This window comes from Dipodomys merriami, unplaced genomic scaffold (assembly GCF_024711535.1).
Source record: "Dipodomys merriami isolate MVZ:Mamm:240054 unplaced genomic scaffold, mDipMer1.0.p SCAF_37, whole genome shotgun sequence".
NCBI lineage: Eukaryota > Metazoa > Chordata > Mammalia > Rodentia > Heteromyidae > Dipodomys > Dipodomys merriami.
In genome coordinates, this window is record NW_027205270.1 from 13,308,003 (window position 1) to 13,330,638 (window position 22,636).

The 22,636-nt window shown below is 44.8% G+C and overlaps 1 protein-coding gene across 1 annotated transcript in view; it reads right to left on the reverse strand.

The window, feature by feature from the left end:
- The window catches only part of LOC138804706 (DNA-directed RNA polymerase I subunit RPA1), a 74,119-nt gene that overhangs the window by 14,593 nt on the left and 36,890 nt on the right, over positions 1 to 22,636 (reverse strand). The window contains exons 15-27 of the mRNA XM_069989152.1: positions 21,863 to 22,012; positions 19,748 to 19,931; positions 17,151 to 17,233; positions 16,873 to 17,031; positions 14,827 to 14,925; positions 13,259 to 13,411; positions 11,504 to 11,586; positions 8,982 to 9,147; positions 7,897 to 8,118; positions 6,916 to 7,130; positions 4,983 to 5,150; positions 4,044 to 4,179; positions 3,422 to 3,579 (exon numbers count right to left, since the gene is read on the reverse strand). Coding sequence (XP_069845253.1) covers positions 3,422 to 3,579; positions 4,044 to 4,179; positions 4,983 to 5,150; positions 6,916 to 7,130; positions 7,897 to 8,118; positions 8,982 to 9,147; positions 11,504 to 11,586; positions 13,259 to 13,411; positions 14,827 to 14,925; positions 16,873 to 17,031; positions 17,151 to 17,233; positions 19,748 to 19,931; positions 21,863 to 22,012 — 1,976 coding nt within the window. The remainder of the gene's footprint in view (positions 1 to 3,421; positions 3,580 to 4,043; positions 4,180 to 4,982; positions 5,151 to 6,915; positions 7,131 to 7,896; positions 8,119 to 8,981; positions 9,148 to 11,503; positions 11,587 to 13,258; positions 13,412 to 14,826; positions 14,926 to 16,872; positions 17,032 to 17,150; positions 17,234 to 19,747; positions 19,932 to 21,862; positions 22,013 to 22,636) is intronic.

Sequence of the window (22,636 nt, forward strand, 5' to 3'; positions counted from 1 at the left end):
TGTGTCCAAGCAGAGATGAAGCCCTTGATCTTGTCCATAATGTGGGACTGCTCTCACCTTGCTCACAGGTACTACAAAGAAGAGGAGGAGTGGGGTGCTTCCCTCTGCTGGGGTTACTGCTTATCTCCTCAGGTCCCACGTGTGGTCTGTGTCGATGTGTGGCAACAACTCATCTCTGAGGCCCCACCCAGACATTCCCAACTGCCCTCAGCCTCACTGGCTGCCTCCTCCCATCCCCAATCATCCTCTGGGCTTTGTTCTAGCCTGCTCTGCCAGAGACTTTCCCAGTCCTTCTGCCTGCTAGTGCTGTACCTATCCTTCAAGGCTGGGTCAAAATGCAGATGCAATTTCTCCACAAGGACTCCTATGATCCCCAGCCAGAACCCTGTCTACCTTGCCCACATCTTTTGGTGACTAGGACTGATGAGAATTGGGAGAGGGTACAATGAAAAAAGCTGATCAGCAGTATGCGAGTGTTTCTGAGGTGCAGCCAGTTTGTCCTTCTGTGACCTTGCTAAGAGTAAGGGAGATGATAGCCCTCAGTGAATAAAGGCTGTGCTATTTGTCAGTGTGTGCCAACTGAAGGGAACAGGAGTGGTTGGCAGAGGGACCTCCCCTCCCACATAAATAATTACAAGCTGGGAAGATGACTCTTGGCTGTTTCTGAAAGTGTTAGGCAATATCCTCACCATTTGCTGCTTGTAGAGTCAGATTCACAGACATTCTAACTACAGAGACAGCCATGGGGTCGATCTCAGGCCAGGACTGGAAGCCAAAACCTACCCTTCTCCCGTTGCTTCTACTCTGTGCTCTTTCAACTTACCAGCCCAGCCCATCTTATAGATAACACAAAAATATTCAAAGTGATCGGTGCCAGTATAGCCATCAGAGACTGTCCTGCCTATGGACACCTCCATCTGGCTCCTCTGTCCTATTTTTCTCTCTAATTTATGGGACTCAAAAGTCTCTCCATGACTGGGAGAGAAGAAAGGGAAGAAGGTAGCAAAAAGAGGAGGGAGAGGGAAAGGGGATAAAGGAGAAACCGCTTTAGGGGGAGAGTGGCTTTTCTGTAAGCACATTCCCAACCCCCTTCCATTTCCTTTGAGCCCTGAGGTCTTAAAGTGGTTACTGCCAAGCTTGATAAAGGGACTCCAAACCCACAGCCTAGTTCAGTCTGCTCTGGCATTCATCTTGTCTGAGTCCTCAGAGTCCTGCTGCTGAAGTCACTAAGACTATCCCTACCGGAAATGACTGCACATGCCTTGTTTATTACAGCTTTTCAAGTGTATAAACATAACACAACTAGGATGAAAAACTACTTCACTGTTGGGAACAAGCCAGGGCTGTCATTTATCAGGAAGAAAGTTTAAAAAGTAATTTACTATTTTCAGTTCCATGAGGTAATGTCAGTAAATGAACTCTAACCACAGCCTAGCATATCTTTGTGGCAACCTAGCTGCTGTGGAGTCTCAGGTGAAGAGAAATGGGCCAGGCTGTAGACTCCATCCACTCTCCATCATTCTCAAGAGGTAATGTGATCCTAAGTCCCACTTCTCAGAAGAGGGCTTCCAGGCCAGTACAAACATCTGTTGCACTTGCTCCTCTCTGTTAATTAATGAGCTGGCAGGATGGAGCCCCACATGACTGTCACTGTTCCCAGTGTTCCAGAACATGTGGAGCACCTGACCTGGGTAGGTGCTGATGCATGTCCTCCCCAAGACCCAACTAGCAACAAGCTTAGAGCTTTTATCATCTGAAGTAGGATCCACCTAGGGAATGGCCTGAAGGGCTTAATTTGGATCCAAACTCTTCTACCCTGATACCCAACATCTTATAGGCCATCTGCGTAGAGGATTGGCCTGCAGCCAGACCTTACTTATGGGGCAGGGAAATAAAGAATCAGGTCTTGGCTCCACTCCTGTTCTCACTTGCCCCAGTGACCAACTTTGGTGGCTTTGTGCAGCTGTGAGATGGTTGAAGGAAGAGAAACTTTCTTTTCTGCTCTGCTACCAATTCTCCATATCTGAGCAGCTCTGGGAAGAACCAGATGGTCTAGATTATAGGCAGTGGTCAATGGCTCCAGGTCCAATCTTCTCTACAGATATAGTTTCTCTTGTCTACTGGGCTTTTAAAAGGATATGAATTAGTTACAGTTCCTCTTAAAAAAGCAAAAGTAGAATCCGGCATCATGGCTCATACCTGTAAAACTAGCTACTCAGGAGGTTGAAATCTGAAGATTGCAGGAAGCCAGCCTGTAGAGAAGTCTGTGACACTCTTATCTCTAATTTACTGCCACAAAAGCCAGAAATGGAGCTGTGGCTCAAGTGGTACACTGCTAGCTAGCCTTGAGCACAAAAAGCTCAGGGATGCCAGGGCTTTGAGTTCAAGCCCCAGGGTTGGAAAAAAGAAAAAAAAAACATGAAAGCAGGCAACCAGAGAAAGAAAGAAAGGAAGGAAGGAAGGAAGGAAGGAAGGAAGGAAGGAAGGAAGGAAGAAAGGATGGAAGAAGGGAGGAAGGAAGGAAGGATGGAAGAAGGAAGGGAGGGAGGGAGGGAAGGAAGGAAGGAAGAAGGGAGGGAAGGAGGGAGGGAGGGAAGGAGAGAAAAAAGGAAGGAAGAGAAAAAGGAAAAAAGAAGGCAGACTTTGTTTTAAATCAGAAGATCTAGCCACTGTGGCTCACATCTATGCATGGAGTAACCAATTCCTTGAGATAGGTTCCACATGCTTCAAGTCTGCCAGTCCACTTTACTGGACTCTGCTATCTCCTGCATTCTGCAGCCTTTGGAGTTTGCTACTATTAGGGTCAGTGTTGAGTCAGAAGTGCTTTTGTGGTTCTTTTCTGCTTTCTCCAGTCATAAAGAGTCCACCCTCCTAACTCTGTGCAATCAGCATTGTAGACTACACTTTTCAAATGCCTTAGAGTAGTCTAAACTTGAGAGAAAAATAAAGTTCACCAGATAGAAATGCCTTTGTAAGAAGCTACAAGCAACCTCAAGTTATTAAACCAGGGTTTAAAAGCAGTATGACACTGTTCATTACTGACAAACTGTAAACGTAACAGGAACCTCATTATGCTGCCTGGAATTATATCCCATTACTAACTCCATGTGCTGGGCTGACATCAGAGGCACCACTGTGGTGGGACTTCCTTCTCTCTCTTGTAAACATACTTTCACATCTTCACACTACATGCTCAAGAGGATGACTTCTTGAGCCATCAACCCAAGGTAATGTGTTGTTAACTAATTCACACTTACAAGCCAGATCAGGGTGAGGTTTGTGGATGAGGCTGTAGGGTCTGCAGTTCCTACACACTTCTTTTACAGAGCTTGCTGGGAAAATGCGCACCATCTCCTGGAAGCCTGTGGCCAGGAGTACTCTATGGGCCATAATCATCAACAAATATGGCCCGAATTCTGACCTTGTTTCCATGAAATGCAGGATGTCCTCAGGTCTCAGGCACTTCTCCTGTTGGTAATAGGCATGCGGCAGGAACTCAAACCTCAGCTCATACACCCGGAATTTGTTCTGTTTTTCCCCCATGCAGAAGGACTCCTGGACATCAACTTTCTGCAACACCTAGAATGAGAAGAGCAGAGAACATGACTTGTCCATGTCCCAGGAGACTGCGCTGCAAGTGGACTGTGGGAAACCAAGGGTTTGAAAGGACAGCAGCTAGGGACACAGGGTAAAATCCCAACCCTAGTGAGATCTGCCTACATGAGTCCTTGGAGAAACAGGGTGGAGGCCCACAGCTTAGAAGCCATCTCCAGAGTATCATAAGCCTGGGAGGAGTAGGAGCCTTCCTGTGTCTCCCTAAAAGCAATGCTGGTAAGCCAACCCAAGAAGCATTCTTACTATACTTGTTAGGCACACGAAAATGCTGCAGAACTAATGGTTATCTTAAAAGGCTCTTGATCCATCCCTTAGCCTCTCTCTCCCTAGTAGGAAGGGTCTAAGCAGTCAAAAGTCTGCTCTACAGATGGGAGGACAGAGCATCCTGCCTCTACCCAGTGTGCTACCCAAGCCCAAGAGATACTTACCTCCCCTAGGCACACCCTGGTGAGCTGCTTCTTCAGGCTCTTCACTCTCTTCAGGGCTTTCTTGGTGTTGAAGACGGGGACACTCATCATGGGTGTCTTGATGTTGGCACTAGCCACCATGAGAATCTCCCTTAACCTGTTACAGAATAAGGGCACATCATTGTAAGAGGTAACCAGATTAGGGAATCTGTTCATCTGAAGCCTCTTCTAAATATATGAGTTTTTCTGGGATGTAAAAACCCTTGGGATCTCACAAGGGAAGGTTAGGAATCAGCTCTGCCCCATGGGACATAGAGAGACTCTCCTTGTCTGACTTCTCCCTGGAGCGCTGGCTCATGAATTCTTGCTTCCTAAGAAGTAAACAATAACCAGAAAAGCAAGTCAAATCTGCACTGTGGCGTTCCTTCTATGCTCTACCCATAAACTCAGCCAGCTCACGGTGGACCTGACCTCTTGTAGTCCACAGGAGGGTACTCCACAGTTGAGAAGTCAACAAGGCTGCCTAGAATCTAATTGCCAGAAAGTGGCAGATCACAGACTGATTGTCATGGATCTGAGTCTATACTCTTTTCACCTAGCAATTACACTGCAGCATGCATCCATGTACTTAAAGGGTCACAGCCATAGGAATGGCACCCCTGGAGCTGAGTAACCAGATGGCCTTCGTTGGGATGTTGGGGATTTTAAACAATGCAATCTATAAGTATCCCTGGTAACTCTAATACAGGAGTTACCAAAGGAACAAACAGAAATCTTAAAAAGGCCTAAGCATTGATCTGGCCACAGAAACTAGTTAGACTCTGGAAATTCCAACCCTAATAAGCACTTTGATGAGCCCTAATCTCACTCACACTTGCTCCCTTCTTGCCCCCCATCAAACGACTCCTTTCCTGAGAGAACTAGGGCAGATCTCATCCATTTACCCTGCTAACCTCGCACCTTGGAATACCCAGGGTGACGTTCATCTCGCCTCTGCCTGCGAAGTGGAAGGTGTTCAGAGTCATCTGTGTGGAGGGCTCCCCAATGCTCTGGGCAGCCAGCAGTCCCACAGCCTCGCCTGGGTCGCACAGCGAGCGCTGCCATTTTAGCTGCAGCAAGGTTCTCAGCCTGGAGAGAGTAGGGGGCAGTGGGAGGTCAGGAGGAGGTAGGTGACTTCCATCAAGTCACCTGAAACCAGAAACCCAAACCCTCCCTCCTCCCTCTTCCCAGACAGGCTTCTCCTAGGCAAATGATCTCTCTCATCTTTAAAAAGATTCCTGCAAGTCACCTGCAATGCCCTAAAACTACCCAGTAAACCTCTTAGCCGGGTGGTAAAGCACTAACCATCCTTGCTCAGACTGTTTGTGTTGGCAGCAAAAATGTCATTATGTCCACATTGGGCCACTTATTACAGGATCCTGAGCAATAAATTTCTGGGATCATTTCCATTTTCCTTTGTCCTTCTGCCTCCAAACTAGTTTTGGCAGTTTGGAGTCTACAACTCCTGCTGTATGAACTGAGAAAGAAGTTCAGGTTCACTAAGCAATGGTACAATCTTATTTTCTTTATTACTATAAGTGGATGTAGATCTCATCAGAATTATCTATGAAAGTCAAATTGAGTACGATAGAGCACTCTGCAGACTGAGGTTGGAAAATCTGTGAGTTTGAGGCTAGCCTGGGCAACCTAGCAAGATCCTGTCTTGAAATAACAAAAACTTAACAATAACAAAAAACCAAAATTAAACAAATATAACAAAATAAGAACCCCAAACCCAAGCAAAACAAAACATTAAGCATGTACTAACCATCCTTCCTATAACAGCTAGCCCTTTACAAACTCTGTATTACAAGGAATGACCATGTGCAGTGAAGGGCAGTGGCTCAGTAGAGAGAAGTAATAAAGCTACATTTCCATGTGAGTTCTTGTAGGGCCTGCTATGGCAAATGCAGCCTCCTAGGCTGCAGGGATTTAGGTGGGAGTTGGAGAGCTTTGAATTTTTCTCTTTTAGGGGAAGCCCAGCTGGCAGCCTGGACAACTTAGCTAGGATCTCCAAGCCTGACTATGCTAAAGGGATAGAGAGAATCCTGGATTTCTTTCCAGTTCTTACACTCAGGCAAGTGTCTTTGCTCATTTGTGTACTGCTCCCCAGTATCCAGCTGTCAGTCTTACTCCTGAACCCTCTGTCAGCCAGTCCCTACACCTCATCTGCTATCACAGGGGTAGGACTGGGGGAAATGACCTCAGGTCTGGCACTGCACTCTTGGTGAACTTCATGTAAAGCTTAGGACCAAAGCAGAGCAGGCATCTCTGGGCCCTTGTGATAGTCTGACCCTCTGTGCAAGTTTGCATCATGCCTGGCTTCCTGCCTACCTAGACCAAAGGGGGGGGGGAGAGAGAGGGGGAGGGAGAGAGAGAGAGAGAGAGAGAGAGAGAGAGAGAGAGAGAGGAGTGTGTGTGTGTGTGTGTGTGTGTGTGTGTGTGTGTGTGTGTGTGTGTGTGCACTTATCCATGCTGAGGTTTCCACATAGACCTTCTTCCTTCAACCTGGAAACTCAAACTCAAAAGTATCAGTGGAGTCACTGGATCAGTTGAGATGCAGTGTCCTGGGACAGTGAGTGACCTGTCTGGGTCAGAGTTGGCAGATACTGAATGGTGACCAGACTGGTTCTTTTACTCATAGCCATGTCCACTACACCAAACTCTGGAGAGTGGACACTTCTGTCTAACTGTTCTCATCTGCCTCAGTATCCATTAAAAGCTTCCTACTGTCTCAGATCCCGCCCTCCTGCTGGAGTCTCAACTCTGGAGGCGGCCCTCTTCTTCTCCAGTGGGCTGGCTGAGACTGAGAGGATTCCCTCCACACGTGCCATGCTACAAATTAGTGTTTCACCTGTCGAGAGAAAGCTCTGATTTCATGTAATTCTTCTCTGCTTGAGCTGCCCATTCTTGACTGTAGTCATCCATCTTTTTTTCAAATGTTTCTGAGACAGATGCAAAGTAGATGTCCGGGCGCCACACAGACAGACTGGGGTCAGGACAAGAGGCTGCTTTCTTCTGGTATTTCCACCTGCTCTGTTCATCCAACTCATACCACATCTGTAACATCTGAATGGAGGGAAAGATGAGTCTCAGCTACATGGGAAGCTAACTAAAAGGAATAGGGCTGTCCTCTTGGGAAAACCAGTGGCATGAGGAGGCTCAAAAGCATTGGTTTAGATAAGAGCAGGCAGAACACTAAGACAGAAAGAAACCTGACTCCACAAGGTAAAAAATAACACAACAATGTAAACAGGGAAAGGGAAGCTGTTGACCACGATTGTCAGTCCTCATTCTGGCCCATCTAAGCGCAGGTAGAGGGGCTACATAATTTACTACAGATCCAAGTGGGATTGTTCTGGAGTCAAATGGAAAAGTGTAATGATTATGTTAAGATACTGTCACTAGGAGAGAAGTGACTATGTTGGATCCCTGTTAACCTCAGATCCAGTCTCTTCACACATATTGTATCCAAAGTGAATGATTTTAAAAGAACCTCTGTTTCTGGCTTATACTAGCATCATAGGCAACTTCTAATAGTATCTCTACTCATGGTTCTACCTATAATTACACACCCTCTCCAAGTCTAGTTACTACTCTCCCTGATCCTTCATACCAAGGTTGATAATGAACTCTGAAGTCATCAGCTGACTGGTCCCAAGCCCTATCCACATCATTGTAAAAGAGTCCCCTTCTTATAATCTTACTTAAGCACCACTGGTGTCCTGACTGATTTCAACACAATACCCGGTATTAGGGAACAATTCCATATCTTTCAAACCGTTCCCAAGGCTTGGACATGCCAGAGAATAGGGATACCATCTCTCTTTATCACCTGTTGAGTTTCTGGGCTGCGGCCATTCTGGTTCTTGCCCTCGAGGTTCAAGGCTTTCACAGCTGCCTGCATCTTTTGGGAGTAATTCAGGAAGGCACCTTTCCTTAGCTGGGCAGTAGAATGCTTGCTGTGCCATTTTTTAATGGCTCTGAAGTGACGGAGAGCTTTCTGAGGATCTGCTCTGGACAAAACTTCATGGAGATGCTTTGATTTCATTATCACCTAAACAAACCACGCACATACAAGATGAGAGATGGGGTGTAGCAGACAACACATGCTTCATAGGACCTATATGTCTTTATAATACATCTCAAAAACTGAGTACTGGTGATCCAAGTCCTTGCTGTACGGATCAGATGTAGGAGCTGGTGGTCTTAGGGGATAAAGGCACACTCAGAACCCCTCTAGGAATAGAAAGGAGATTTAGAAAGAAAGAAGAGGCCAAAGAGGGTGGCCAAAGACCAAGGACAAGCTCCAGAAGGGAAAGAACCAAGAACCAGAGCATGACCTTCAATTCTACCATCAGCTCCATCATCTTGGACAGGTCACAGTCAGTTTCATTTTCCTACTGTAACACAGGGTGATTGAAAGTTCAGACAATGGAGATTGTCATTACAAAGCCACAAGGCAGCAAGAACATCATAAACATGTATCCGGTGATCTGGGTTCAAATGCTGGCAATACCGTTTTCACCAACTGGTTATGTCAGCTGCATATTTAGCTCCTTCAGCTGTAAAAACAGCAGGCCACTTCCCCCAGAGAGTTACCACCTCCCACAGTTGTGGTGAGGATAAACCCAGCACTCAGCACTGGTAACTTTCAGTTAGAAACCAAATGTAGCAATTGCCTCTAAATAGAAACTGTTACTCCAGAAATGCTCAAGCCCCATCATCACTTCAACTGATCAGGCCTGTGGCCTGTGGCTCTGAAAATTTTCAAGTGTGTCAAGACACTGGTGGGTGCTTTACAAACCTTTCCACTCAACTTTCTCACAGCTGCACAGATTGGGTGGCTTCAGTTCAGGGTACTCTCAGAATTCTGGTTGTGATAGAGGCCTGATGCATGAACAGAGATTGGTAATATACCTCATAGTTGCTGGCCAGGAAGGGAAACTGCTTGGGCTGCAAGAACTGCGTCTTGGGGATATCCAGGCCATCTTCCCCATATAGGAACTGCACCACGCTGCCATCGCTGTCACGGACTGTCAGATCATACTGGACAACAAGGCCTTCCAAGTGCTTGATGATACACCTAATAAGGAGGCCATTGGGCTCAGTGACCATCAGGCATACACCTCTCAGAAAGGATCTCATGGGGAGGGAGTAGTATAAGGGACTGCTGTTTTGCATACAAACAAAACTTCAGGACAGGACAGAGCTCTGGTATGCCAGGGTCTGAGCTCCAGCATCCCTTAACCTGGTAGATCTCCAAGAGGAGACTAAGAGCTTGGCTTCTACTCTTGGAGATGGCCTCCCATCTGCCCAGTTGCTGGGTTTACTCCCTGCCCTTTCCCTCTCCTGTACCACATATCATCCTGGGACCAGCATCCTCAGATCCACAAGTAGGCAAGACAGGGAAACTACTAGAATCCCCAAATCCTCGTGTCAGTGTGGTGAGTGTTACAGATACTGAGGGACCCCAATCAGGAACTAAGTACTGCTGGATGACAGTAGTTCACAAGTGTAATCCTAGCTACTAAGGAAGCCAGCCAGGGCAAGAAAGTCCATGAGACTCTTACCTCCATTTAACTACCAAAAACCCAGAAGTGAAGCTGTGGATTAAGTGATAGAGTGCTTAAGCAAAAGCAGCTCAGGGACACCATCTAGGCCTTGAGTTCAAGCCCCAGGACTGGGAAAAAAAGGGAACCAAATGTTAATCTAATGACCTGTATACTCAGTCCTCCCATTGCCAGCTGCTTCCCTTGACTTCTCTTGCTTTCTGCCCTTGTCCTGGATGTTTTGTTACCTTTCTGGCTACTACCTCAGTTTCTTTGGTCACCTTAGGAGCCTGGTTCCTTCCCCCTGGTAACGACTCTGAGCTCTAAGGACACAGCACAGTGTTAGTCACATCTTTCACAGCTCCCAGAGCCTGGCAAGGATGGTAGCATCAGCTGTGTGACTCAAGCCCTGGGAAAGGACAGGAGCTGGCCCTGACTGCAGAGCACTGCTAGCTCTGCAGATAGGATCCGATGGACCACCTAGGTGTTTCTTGATCCTACTCTAGCCCTATCCACCTCAATAACCACAGGAACCACAGGAGAAAACACCAGAACACTGAATGCAGGCATGGCAAATCTAAGCTTAGAAACAGGACAAAGCTGGAACCAACAGGTAGAATGCTGAGGGGAAGAAATGGAGTGGCATCCCTCCAACCCTGCTCAGTTCTTTGAGGATATAACTTTAAAGGCAGGCTCAAGAGGCAAGAGAATGGGGCTGGAAAGGTGGCTCAGTGGTAGAGTGCTTGCCTTGCATGCATGAGACCCTGGGTTCTATTCCTCAGCACCACATAAGCAGAAAAAGCTGGAAGTGACGCTGTGGCTCAAGTGGTAGAGCACTAGACTTGAGCTGAAGAGCTGAGGGACAGCGCCCAGGCCGAGTTCAGGCCCCATGACTGACCAAAAAAAAAAAAAAAAAAAAAAAGAGGCTAGGGGATTTACACCATTTCCATCATTTCCCATTATCATTTCTTTTTATGATCATCAGAATTTCCACTTTCTGTAAAACATAAAAGAATTCCCTAAAAGCTTAAACTCACACTTAGCATTAATGAACCAAAGGGCAGGTTCACGCAATCGCTGTGTGCTGCTTCCTCCTAGGGTAAACCAAGTTTGAAAAATTGCCACTTCTGGGTTTTTCTGTTTATGTGGTCTGACAAATCAAACCTAGGGCAAGCACTCTACTGCTAAGCCACATTCCCAGCCCCAATAGCTTCTGTTTTCTATCTTCTTGCGTACCCATCAAGATTATTTTTGTGTGTCTGCACTGATCCTAGAGCTAGAACTCAGGGCTTGAGGACTGGCTCTGAGCTTTTTTTTTTCTTGCTCAAGGCTAATGTTCTACCATTTGAGCCATAGGTCCACTTCCAGCTTCTTGGTGGTTAACTGGAGATAAGAGTCTCATGGAAAGCTGGGCACCGGTGGCTACTGCCTATAAACCTAGCTACTCAGGAGGCTCTGATCTGAGGATCGAGGCTCTGATCTGAGGATCGAGGTTCAAAGCCAGCCAGGGCAGGAAAGTCAGTGAGATTCTTATCTCCAATAAACTACTAGAAAACTGGAAGTGGCACTGTGGCTCAAGCCGTAGACCACTCGCCTTGAGCTGAAGAGTGCAGGGTCAGCGCCCAAGCCCAGAGTTCAAACCCCATGACCAACCAAAAAGAAAAAAAGTCTCATGGAATCCTACCTGGACTGCCTATAAACTGTGATCCTCAGATCTCAGCCTCCTGAGAAGCTAGGATTACAGGCATGAGCCACCAGTGCCCAGCTCTATCAAGATTTTTAAAACATTTTTTTTTAAAGAAATCAACCAAAGACTCTTCAGTAAGAGGTAACATGTGCAGGGCACTAGGATAGCAACCCCATCAAACAGCAGCTCACAGGTGCTTTTACCTTTGGAGATAGCCAGAACGGCTGGTTTTCACAGCAGTATCTACCAGGCCCTCTCGCCCTGCCATGCAGTGAAAGAAGAACTCCTGTGGGAGAAAAGAATATGGTCCCAAAGATGCAGTAGGCACTTTCTGCAGGGCTACTCAGGCTGACACCCCAAGCAACCTTTCCTGACCAGATAACTCTTCCCCTCCTAGGTACTGATTCCTTGGCTTTGAAGAATCCAATGGCCTAAGTTACTTCTGTTGTCCCATGGTCTCTGTTATGCTGCCTAAGGTGGAGGAACAGAGTACCAGAAGTAACAGTTCCCATCTAGATGAGTCAAATGCCTCTCCGTATCCGTATGTGCCATCCTCAGGGCCATCCTCCACACCTGATTTCCAAAGACAAGTGGCCCTGATGCTCTGACCCTGACTGGTTCAGTCCCACACTTGCATTCCATTTCCCAACAGTGGTCAACAAAATAAAACAAAACCACCACCACCACCACCAATCACAAAAAAAGTGGCAAAAGAAGCTTTATAAAAAATTTTTCTTTCTTTCTTTCTTTCCTTTCCTTCCCTCCCTCCCTCCCTCCCTTCATTTTTTGTGGACAGAATCATGCCATATTTCCCTGGCCTGCTTCAAATTTGCAATCTTTCTGTCTCAAATTATATATGTCTACTACTATAATTACAATGAGTAAGCAGCCCATATATAATTTATGTATAACCATTACTGTAAATTTAATGGGAAATGCATCAAAATTATGATTTTTTTTGCACCAGTGAAACAATAAAGTAGCTATTAACAAAAAAAGAATATATTTACAATTATAATTAGCAAATGCAGATATATACATGTAAATATAGACACACACATGAATAAATATGTAAAACTCAACCCAAAACTTTATGATACTATCCCATCCTAACTAGGTGGGAAAAATCTGAGATTTGCTTTACCACTCTACTGTTTTCATTAAATAAAGGAATGCTGGGCACTATCTACTCCAATGACTTCTTCATTTATTAGAGGCACAATCAGAATTTGGAAAATTCTGTTCTACCTCAACCTACCTCCATCCCTTAACACAGACCACAGATGACCACTGGAGAGTCCATGTGAGAGAACAGAGAAGGCTGCTGAGTGGTTAATAGCTTTGAAACAATTCACACTCAGACTTACACAACTCAGACTTAGTGAGCTGCTCACGGGGTTACTCTTTCAGAGAAACACTATACTTAAGGGAAAAAAAAGGGCTAACATACCAAAAGCCATTTCTGACAAGTGTGAGGGGAAACCCTTCTTCTAGGGGAGAACTCCATGTGCGAAAGCAAAACTAGGTATCTTCTATACTCATTAATCTTCCCACTATGAAGGAGTTGGGGAAGGGAAGGAACCTGAGAGTTGGGAACTTTGCAAAATCAATCTCTATGATGCTCCTTTTGGCAACATAAACATCTTTGTGTGAGTGACATTCATTGCCTTTTCCAGCTGCTTCACATATTGCTAAGAACTGGCCTAGAGAGGTTGCACAATTCTTTTTGTTTTCATTTCCCAGCAAATATTTACTGAGTGTCTATCCTGTGCTAGCTCTGGCATTACAATGAGAAATGTTACACAGGTGTGTCCTCTTGGGATCCTAGGATCTAGTGGACAAGAAGGAAGTGACTTGATCACTCTTGCTCAGATTGGTCAATGGGGTAACAGATCACCTATCACTGAGCCTAGAAACAGAGAACAAAGTAAAAAAAAAAAAAACCAAAACATACATACCGGAGGTCTAATACCTGTGAGAAACCTTCCAGTGACAAAGCCACCAGCCCTGGGGGTGAATTCATAAGGTTCAAAGCAGGGCAATGATTTGCCAGACGCCATCAGTGGAGGTCTCCGACCTTCCAACTCAATCTGACCCAGCAGGCAAGAGATCTGGGGAAAAGGAAATCCAATGAAACTCTTGATTCCTATATGTGGTAGTGCTTTGTTCAAGTAAGGAAGGGATAGCCTACTCTTCAAGGAAAGATGTGTGGAAATTAAAACTAGGGAAGCTGTGTTGCAAGAAAAAAATAAAACCAAGCACTAACTTCTTTTTTTGACTGATCTGGATTTTCACAATTGGGCAGGTTGAAATGGGTGATGTTTGGACAATTAGCTGTATTTCAGAATCATCACGTTTTACATATAAGAGACTTGAGGTTCCTAACGGTGAAACAGAAGCCTATAGAAATGTAATTTATTGTGATCCTGTCATCCTAGATCCAAAAGAGTACTCAGCTATCCAGGTATTTGCTTCGAAAACAACCTGTAAATATTCAAGGAGAAAAGAACAATAGGTCTACATTTCTCTTTAGTCAGAGGGCTTCCTGTGGGCCTTCAGCCTTCTAAACCCACTCCCATTGGGATCATTTATGAGACAATGATCCTTAAGAGCCTTTTTAAAAAGTTCATCAAGGAGCTGGGAAGGTGGCTCAGTGGTAGAGTGCTTGCCTCTCATGCATGAGGCTCTGGATTCAATTCCTCAGCACCACATACACAGAAAAAGCCAGAAGTGGGTGCTGTGGCTCAAGTGGTAGAGCGCTATACCCTTGAGCTGAAGAGCTCAGGGGCAGTGCCCAGGCCCAGAATTCAAGCTCCATGACCCACCAAAAAACAAGTTCATCAAGATTAAAAAATAATAATAAAACAACAGGAAAATTTGTGAAAATGGTTCTATAGCATTATGGAAATCTGAGATCTGAGGAGACAATGGGCCTGAAGTAATTTTAAGGACAAGCTCATAATATAATATTAAGTGAAAGAAGCAGATCATGCAATAGTGTAGGCTCTCAGCTGAGATTGAGATTTTACATACAGAGAGTGCATATATAACATGAATCTAGGCAATACAACATTTAAGTTTATAATATATATTTATATAGGGGCTGGGAAGGTGGCTTGCATGCCTGAGGCCCTGGGTTCGATTCCTCAGCACCACATAAGCAAAAAGAAAAAAGCCAGAAGTGGTGCTGTGGCTCAAGTGGTAGAGCGCTAGCCTTGAGCTGAAGAACCGAGGGCTAGCACCCAGGCCCAGAGTTCAGGCCCCACGACCGGACCCCCCCCCCCAAAAAAAAATTACTGCCACATAAGCAAAAAGAAAAAATGTATTTATATAGCTAACGTTATACATACTTGCATATTTCTATCTCTATCTTTCCATATCTGTGGTTAGTGGCTGTATTTATTTCTATATGCTTTGTATCTTTTTGTGGTTCATTTTTATACAGAATGTAGGTCCTCTTAAAATCAGAAATGATCCTAAAAGCTGCCTTTTGCTATCAAGTCCCCACTCTGGCATTTGTTCAAACCTGCATCGTGTTCACAGTTGAACCTTTGGCTCCAGACTGCACCATCATCTGTAGGTTGTTCTCCGGAAACTGTCTGTGCAGGCCAAAAGGCATGCATGCCTACGGATTAAATCAACACACTGGTCAGTAACTTTGCCATTTTAAATTCCAGGTTTACACACTTAAATGATATAGGAGCAATAAAACCAGAATATCTAGAGCTTCAGATCAAATCCCATTCAAGGTTAAGGGAAAGCCTTGGTTAGCATGCATCCTTTAGCTAGAACCCATAGAGAGAAGTCAGATGGGTGCCTCCTTGCTTTGTGCTGTGCTATTACATCCTTTCAAGAGCTATAAGCTCCATTTTTCTGGTTAAAAGGCAGCAAAAAGGGAGACAGAAAAAGGAGAAGGAAACCAGCATACCTAGTTTGTAATTCTGAAAAGGAGCTGGTTAAGAACAAAATCTAAGGTGATGCCTTTGCAAGCTGGTACCACAGAGGTAGATTACAGATGCCCACATGACACCCACATTTACCAGCATCCCATCAAGCAGCTGATGGGGATCCTCACCTTAGCTCTAGGATCAGAAATAAGCAAAGCCCCATTGGAAAGTCCAGGGAGATGATTAGAGGACTATGCATTTGTTTAGGTCTTTGCCTAGGGTCCCAGGGACACAACCCAACACAGGGAAGGCCAGCGGGGTGGGAAGAGGTGAGTTGAGATACTTCTGAAGATAGCCCCTCACCAATAACACCCTCAGTTAGCCCTGGAAGTGGCACTACCTTCATCCCCACACAGAAGTGGGCAGGCACCTGTAAACGGACAAACTCGGTCTTCTCAGAAACCAAAAGGAGATGGACACCACAGATAAATTCTTTTTCTCTTTCATCAGTCATGGGTTTGAACTCTGGCCTGGGCACTGTCCCTGAACTCTTCAGCTCAAGGCGAGTGCTCTAATTGAGCCACAGTGCCACTTCCAGTTTTCCAGTTTTTATTGGAGAAAAGAGTCTCACAGTGGGGTTGGGAAGGTGGTTCAGTGGTAGAGTGCTTGCCTTGAATGCATGAGGCCCTGGGTTTGATTCCTCAGCACCACATAAGTAAAAAAAAGCCAGAAGTAGCACTGTGGCTCAAGTGGTAGAGTGCTAGCTTTGAGCTGAAGAGCTGAAGAACAGTGCCCAGGTCCAGAGTTCAGGCCCTACGACGACCACCACCACCACCAACAGCAACAAAAAAAGAAAAACAGTCTCAAAGACTTTCCTGCCCAGGCTGGCTTTGAACCACAATCCTCAAGATCTCAGACTCCTGAATAGGTAGGATTGCAGGAGTAAATTTTAATTTTTGTTGAGCATTGGTCTTACTTCTTTCTCTCCTTGTCAGGTCTCTAAACCTAGGAGGCAGGATAAGGGCCAGGTCCAGTCCTCTAAGCCATAGGACTGGGAGTCTCAGCTCTTGGACATGAGGGTAGAGAGAATCAGGTCCTGGTCTCAATCATGCAGATTTTCTTTCTCAGCCACCATAGGCCTATCTTGGTACTATGCATGTGAGCTCATTCCTGGCAACTCTATGAGACAGTGTTCCTCACATACCATACTCCCATATGACAAAAATCAATGAATGCACAGCTTGCTCATATCACTTACTAGAGGTCAATAGTGTGTATGAAGCACAACCAGGACCTGAAGATAGGTCTGCACCCCTGGTTCCACTGCATGAGCAACAGGAGTGTTTTGGGCTCTTCTTTTTGCTTGTCTAGAATCAATAACTTCACAGGAAAGACTACTTTCCTCATTCCCCTTTAGTGTAGTAACTCCAAAATAAAAACATGTAAGACAAGAAATATCACAAAGCATTTCTTTTCAGCACTAAGGCCTTTCAACACCCTAACTGATTTGGGAATGAAACCCTTGACTCTTCACAATGATATATTCTAACTGTCTCCCCTCCCTACTCTTACCCCAATCTGCTGTTAAAGGGACAAACTGCTCCATGGGTGAGAATCAAAATGTAATTAAAAAAGAAATCAGCATTCAGAAAGATGGAGATAAGTGCATGCACCACAGGGTTAACCTTGTTAATCTCATTGCTGTAATGGTTTACTTCCTCCTTGAACTTCATATCAATCATGTTAAAATCCCGCTGGTCTTTGCCAAGATGTGCATCCTGCCATTTCCCACGGACCTCATCACATGATGCAGCTTCTGGTAGGTTCAACGCAACCCTGACAGCCTAGAATAAAAAAGGAGGAACAGGTCAGAAGTTGAAGTCACATGAGAAGGATGTGGGTTTCATTCTGCAAGACATTTGACTAATCTGTAGTGGGCCCCAACCTTCTGTTCTCTCCTTACCCGAGGTCCGCAGTGAGTGGATTCTTCAATGATCTGCTGTCTCTTAACATCTGCCTTTGGCTTAACCAAAATGTCTTCCACATCTGTGAAGTGAAACAGGCAAGTTCAGTTGCGACCAGGTCTGACTTCACCTGTCTGTAAACTTGGTGGGACTTAGATCCTGAATAGAGTATAAGAAGCAATGAAATGCTGTTGCTATTAATTCAATTGATTTCTCCCATCTCTTAGGATTGTATTTCTCGTTTTACAAGTAAGGCACAAAGGTTAGATAGGTAGAAAGTAAGCCCAGGCTGGATCCATGTAGAGCTCATGCAATACATCTATGTGGGAGGAAAGTGTTAGAGATGAAGAGGTTTTTGATGAAAAGCTGGGTTTAGAGATGGAAGAGAACATCCCAGGTTGGGCTCCTGGAAGCCAAACATCACAGGGATTACCCATATGGTTGTATGGTATATAGGCCCACAGCCATGTCAAGCCTAGGCAACAGGGTCCATCTCTGTAGTTTCTTTCGCATTGTCAAGGGAGGATGAACTGCCTGTGTGGCTTAAAGCCCATTCTAGCTCAAAAACTTAAAGTAATACCACTTCACTGAACTGCTTTGCCTCTAACTGTGAGCACTACAGTACTCCAAATTTCTTCCATCAAGATCTGAGAAAGATGGCAAACAACTAACAGAACTGGCCAAAAGGCAAACATACCTGTAATACCTGTAACTGGAGGGCTTCTCAAGGTCACATATTGAGTAGAAGGGAAAGAAACATTCCTTCTGTGAAGTAGCCACTTCCCATGACAATGAACCTTGTAACGATGCTTTCTTCCTAAGAAGGGCTAGAGTGGAGCTAGCCTTGTGGGCCCATCCTCCCTGGAGTCATAATCCCAGCTTGGCCTTGTGGCATCTGAATCATCACCAACTCAGAGGCAATTCCCTTCTATGCCATGTGTTAAACAGAGCTACAAGCATAGCTGCTGTTTGTTAGGTTTGGTCTTCTGTTGTGAGTTAGGTGTGGAATCATCCTCTACTTCTCATTTTCAGAGCTCTCTGAACATCTGTTTCTAGTTAGCAGATATTTGTGCTTTTCCTAGACTACCATTAAAAACTAATTTACATTTTATAAGTGTGAGGTTCTTAGTCTTTATTCTTTCTGCCTGTGTAGCTCTCACATGGAATTAAGTGATCAAGCCAATTATAGGAATCAGGACACAGAAAGGAGAATTTCAGTCCTGAAATATACATGCTAAGGTGTTTATCCAAGGGTAGTATCCCAATAATAATGTGAAAAGTTACAAATAGTCTGCTTAATTATAGGAACAGGTTAAATAAATTACAGTATAACTAACCCTTCCTATCTATGGGTTCTGCATCTGTAGACTTAACTAACTGTGATTGAAAATATATGAAAATGAAAAAACTGTATCTGCACTGAACATGTACATTTTTTTCTTGTCCTTCTTGTAGTTTAACAATGATTTACCTAGCATTTATATAGTTATAGCATTAGAATTTAGAGATTAGAATTTAAAGTGCATGGAAGATTTACAACCCCCTCAGATACTAAACATCTATAGTCAGTAGTTACTAGGATGCTGATTGATATTAGCTGACCTCAAAGAGCACTTGTTAATACATTTGAGAATGATGTTATTCGGAGGAAAAGATTACAAAACAGTATGAGATAAAGGATTCCATTCTTTGCTGAATATAGTTCCACTGGAAAAGTCTAGAAAATACAGACCAAATCAATTCTAATGGTTATCTCTGACAAGTGGATGCTGAGTGATTTCAAATTATCTTTAAGTCTGCATTTAAATGTTTTCCATACAATTAAGTATATTACACAATTGAAAGTATAATAAAATGTGTAATACAAGTCTTACTGCAGGCCATTGACAAAACTCCCACTGTGGCAGGCCTAGGGATCCCACAATGGGACTCCCACTATGTTGGCATGTGAACCAGTCTACATGTATTCACGCTATTATGGTATCACACACTGTGGTGAGGGTTTAGCATGCAGCATTTTAGGGAATCCTCACAGGACTGCTACAGAAGGGCCTACACCAGTTCCACATACACAGCTGGGCCCTGCAGCAGATTTTCCAAAATCAACTCTACCCAGCTCACAGAGAGAAACAGCACACTTGTTTTCTGCATCACCGCTGATTCTTAAAATAGCATGGTCTCATGTCTAGGGAAAAATAAGGAAGCCCCTCTTCCTTAGGAGTACTCCCACGTGTCTGCCCCAGTGGTGTTCCCACAAGTGCCATCACAGCCTTCTGTGCTGGAAAGACACGAGCAGTTGTAACGGGAAAGCCCCTTTGTGGAGCAGGGAGGGCCCAGGGAAATCCAGGTGTTTGCAGGAGAGAATGGGAGTGTGTTTTAAGGACAGGAAAGCAGTATAAAGCATGAGGTTGAAAAGCGGGAACAGGATGAGGACCCAGATGGAGGAGGCTGCTGTGTGCAGTAGAAGAGAAACACCAGTTGTGAGGAGTCAGGATGGAAGCACTGCTAGGAAGCCAGGCCAGACACCCTTGAAAAAGGAATCTAGTTATTCCCTACAAAGGTCAGCAAAGCTGGGGGTAATGGGCCCTGAACTTACCCAAGGTAAATCCTCTGTAGAGCTGAAGGTAGGCAGTGAAGAGACGAGCCAAGCAGGTAAGAACCTTGCCACTGGTCTGACCCCCATAGATCTCATAGCAGCAGTGGACTAGGCCGTAGGCAGAGCTCCCATAGTGCGCCTTGTCCAGCACTCCACAGAGCAGCTCCCCTTCCCTGATGATCACCTGCACAGGGAAAGGCCATGAGTGCCAGGATGCAAGTGATATCTGGGGCAGCCCCCAATCCTCAACTGTGTTTACATACACACACACACACACACACACACACACACACACACACACACACACACACACACACACACACACACACACACACACACACACACACACACACACACACACACACACACACACACACACACACACACACACGGAAAGGCCATGAGTGCCAGGATGCAAGTGATATCTGGGGCAGTCCCCAATCCTCAACTGTGTCGACACACACACACACACACACACACACACACACACACACACACACACACACACACACACACACACACACACACACACACACACACACACACACACACACACACACACACGCATATTAAATAAAGGAAATGAATATATACTGTCCCATAGTTTTTGTTTGTTCAGGGACTACTCATCTCACAAAGTGCTTAGACTCCCACAAACTCTTCACTGTGATTATTACGTCCTCCTGCTTCTCCACCCACCCATACACGACATCAAGTATCCTTAATCAAGACTTTGTGAACAGATAATAATATCTAGAGCTGGGCATCTGTGGCTCTTGCTTATAATCCTAGCTACTCAAGAGGACAAGATCTGAAGTTCACAATTTGAAGCCAGCCCAAGTAAGAAAGTTTGTGAGACTTTTACCTCCAATTAACCAGCAAAAAGCCAGAAGTAGCCCCAGGACTGGCACAAAACAACAATAACAACAAAAACCAGCTAGAGCTTTACACTCAAAACTATAACTAGCCTAGGTACCTTCTCTCCCTGGTACCTTCTAGGTATAAGACAATAAAATCATTCTTTGATGTTGTTGGTTGTGGGGCTTGAACTCAGGACCTGGGCTCTGTCCCTAAGCTCTTGGCTCAGGGCTAGTGCTCTACTGCTTTGAGCCACAGTTCTACTTCTGGTTTTTCTGGTGGTTCACTGGAGATAAGAGTCTCACAGACTTTCTTGCCTGGGCTGGCCTTGATCTGTGATCCTCAGATCTCAGAATCTTCAGCAGCTAAAATTACAGGTATGAGCCACTGGTGCCCCCGCTAATAAAATCTTTTTAACATCCTCTAAGGTCTGAATCTGTACTTCCACAGTTAAAATATTAGAATCTAGTAAAAACAAAAGAACTGCTAGCTGCATGACATAATTAAGTACTTGATCTCAAAGGGCAAGAAAAGATTCTTCAGGTCTGAATGGAGCATCCACTAAGATCCTGTCACATGCCAGGTGCCAGTGGCTGGCTCATGCCTTTAATTCTAGCTACACAGGAGGCTGAGATCTGAGAATCACGGTTTGAAGCCAGCCTGGGCAAGAAAGCCTGTGAGATTCTTAACTCCAACAAACTACTAAGAAAAAAAAGCCAGAAGTAGAGCTGTGCCTCAAGTGGTAGATCGCTAGCCTTGAAACTCAGGAGCAGTGCCCAGGCCCTGAGTTTATGCCCTAGGACTGGCACCCCCTACCCCCCACCCCCAAAAAAAAGAGATCCTTTCACAGGGCTGTGGGGTAGCTCAGTGGTAGCATGAATTACAAGAAAGTATGAGATCCTGGGCTTGATCTTTAGCACTACAAAGGACAGAAACAGTGAGACAGAGAAAAAGAGGTAGGGGGGAGGGAGGGAAGGCCAGGAAAGGAAAAGGCACTGCTACAAAGCAAATTGTGATCTTCAGACTTGGGGATGCTCAAGCTTTTTGGAGTGGGAGTTTTACACTGAGGGTCAGATGGTGGAAACCAACCACCTGACTTTTTCTAAAACAAAAGCAGATAGTACCCTGGGCAAAATCCTTCGTCTGAGGCAAGACTCCAGTTTCTCTAAGTGTGTCTTCATTTCTATCTCTGTTTTAAGTCAATCTGTCTATACCAAGGAATAGAAGTCTCCAACACATACAACTGGGCAGTCCTACCTGAGACTCACACATGGAGTCAGGGTTAAAGTCAGGAACAGGCCGAGGAGTTTCTTTCACCCAGGCTTTCCCACTGATTTTAGCCTTTCCAGTTAAATTCAGTGGAATGTAGTCGTCTGGGATTATGTTTATGAGCAGTGTTGATACAACCTAGAGAGACAAAGAGGATAAATTGATGACAAGCTGAAGGTAGAAGAGGAGAAAACTGGTTGAGGACCTTCTGTCTCCTGATGCTGTTTTAGATACTCATGGGATCAGCAGACACTATCTCTAAAAGTTAAGTCCATCTCATCTTTTACCAAAATTACTTAGGAGCAGAAACAAAAATGCACCAATGAGAACGTCACTGATATTTTTAACTCCCTAAATAGTTCATCTTCAAGTCAACAATTTCCTAGATATGAATGAAATTTCCGATTACATCAGAGTAAGGTGAGGGGAAAAAACCCCAAATATAATGGGGTCAAAATAAAGAAACTGAGTGTGTGCATAAAAAAAAAAAAAAGCAAAGAATTACTTAACAAGGTTAAGAAAAGATGGTGTGGCTTATAACATCATGGTCTGCCAAAAGTGAGCCCTAACAATCCTTAACTGAAGTGAATAATTAAAGAACCCTTTTCAGAGGCATCCTGTTTACCTCAAAAGATACAATTAATCATATTCAATAACTTCCTTTCTGCGGAACAGCTTTGACTTTTAAGGAAGGCAGAGGTGCAAAGACTAGAACTGAGGTTTTTTTGTACTAAGGAGGCTGAAGGTATCCAACTAAGAAGC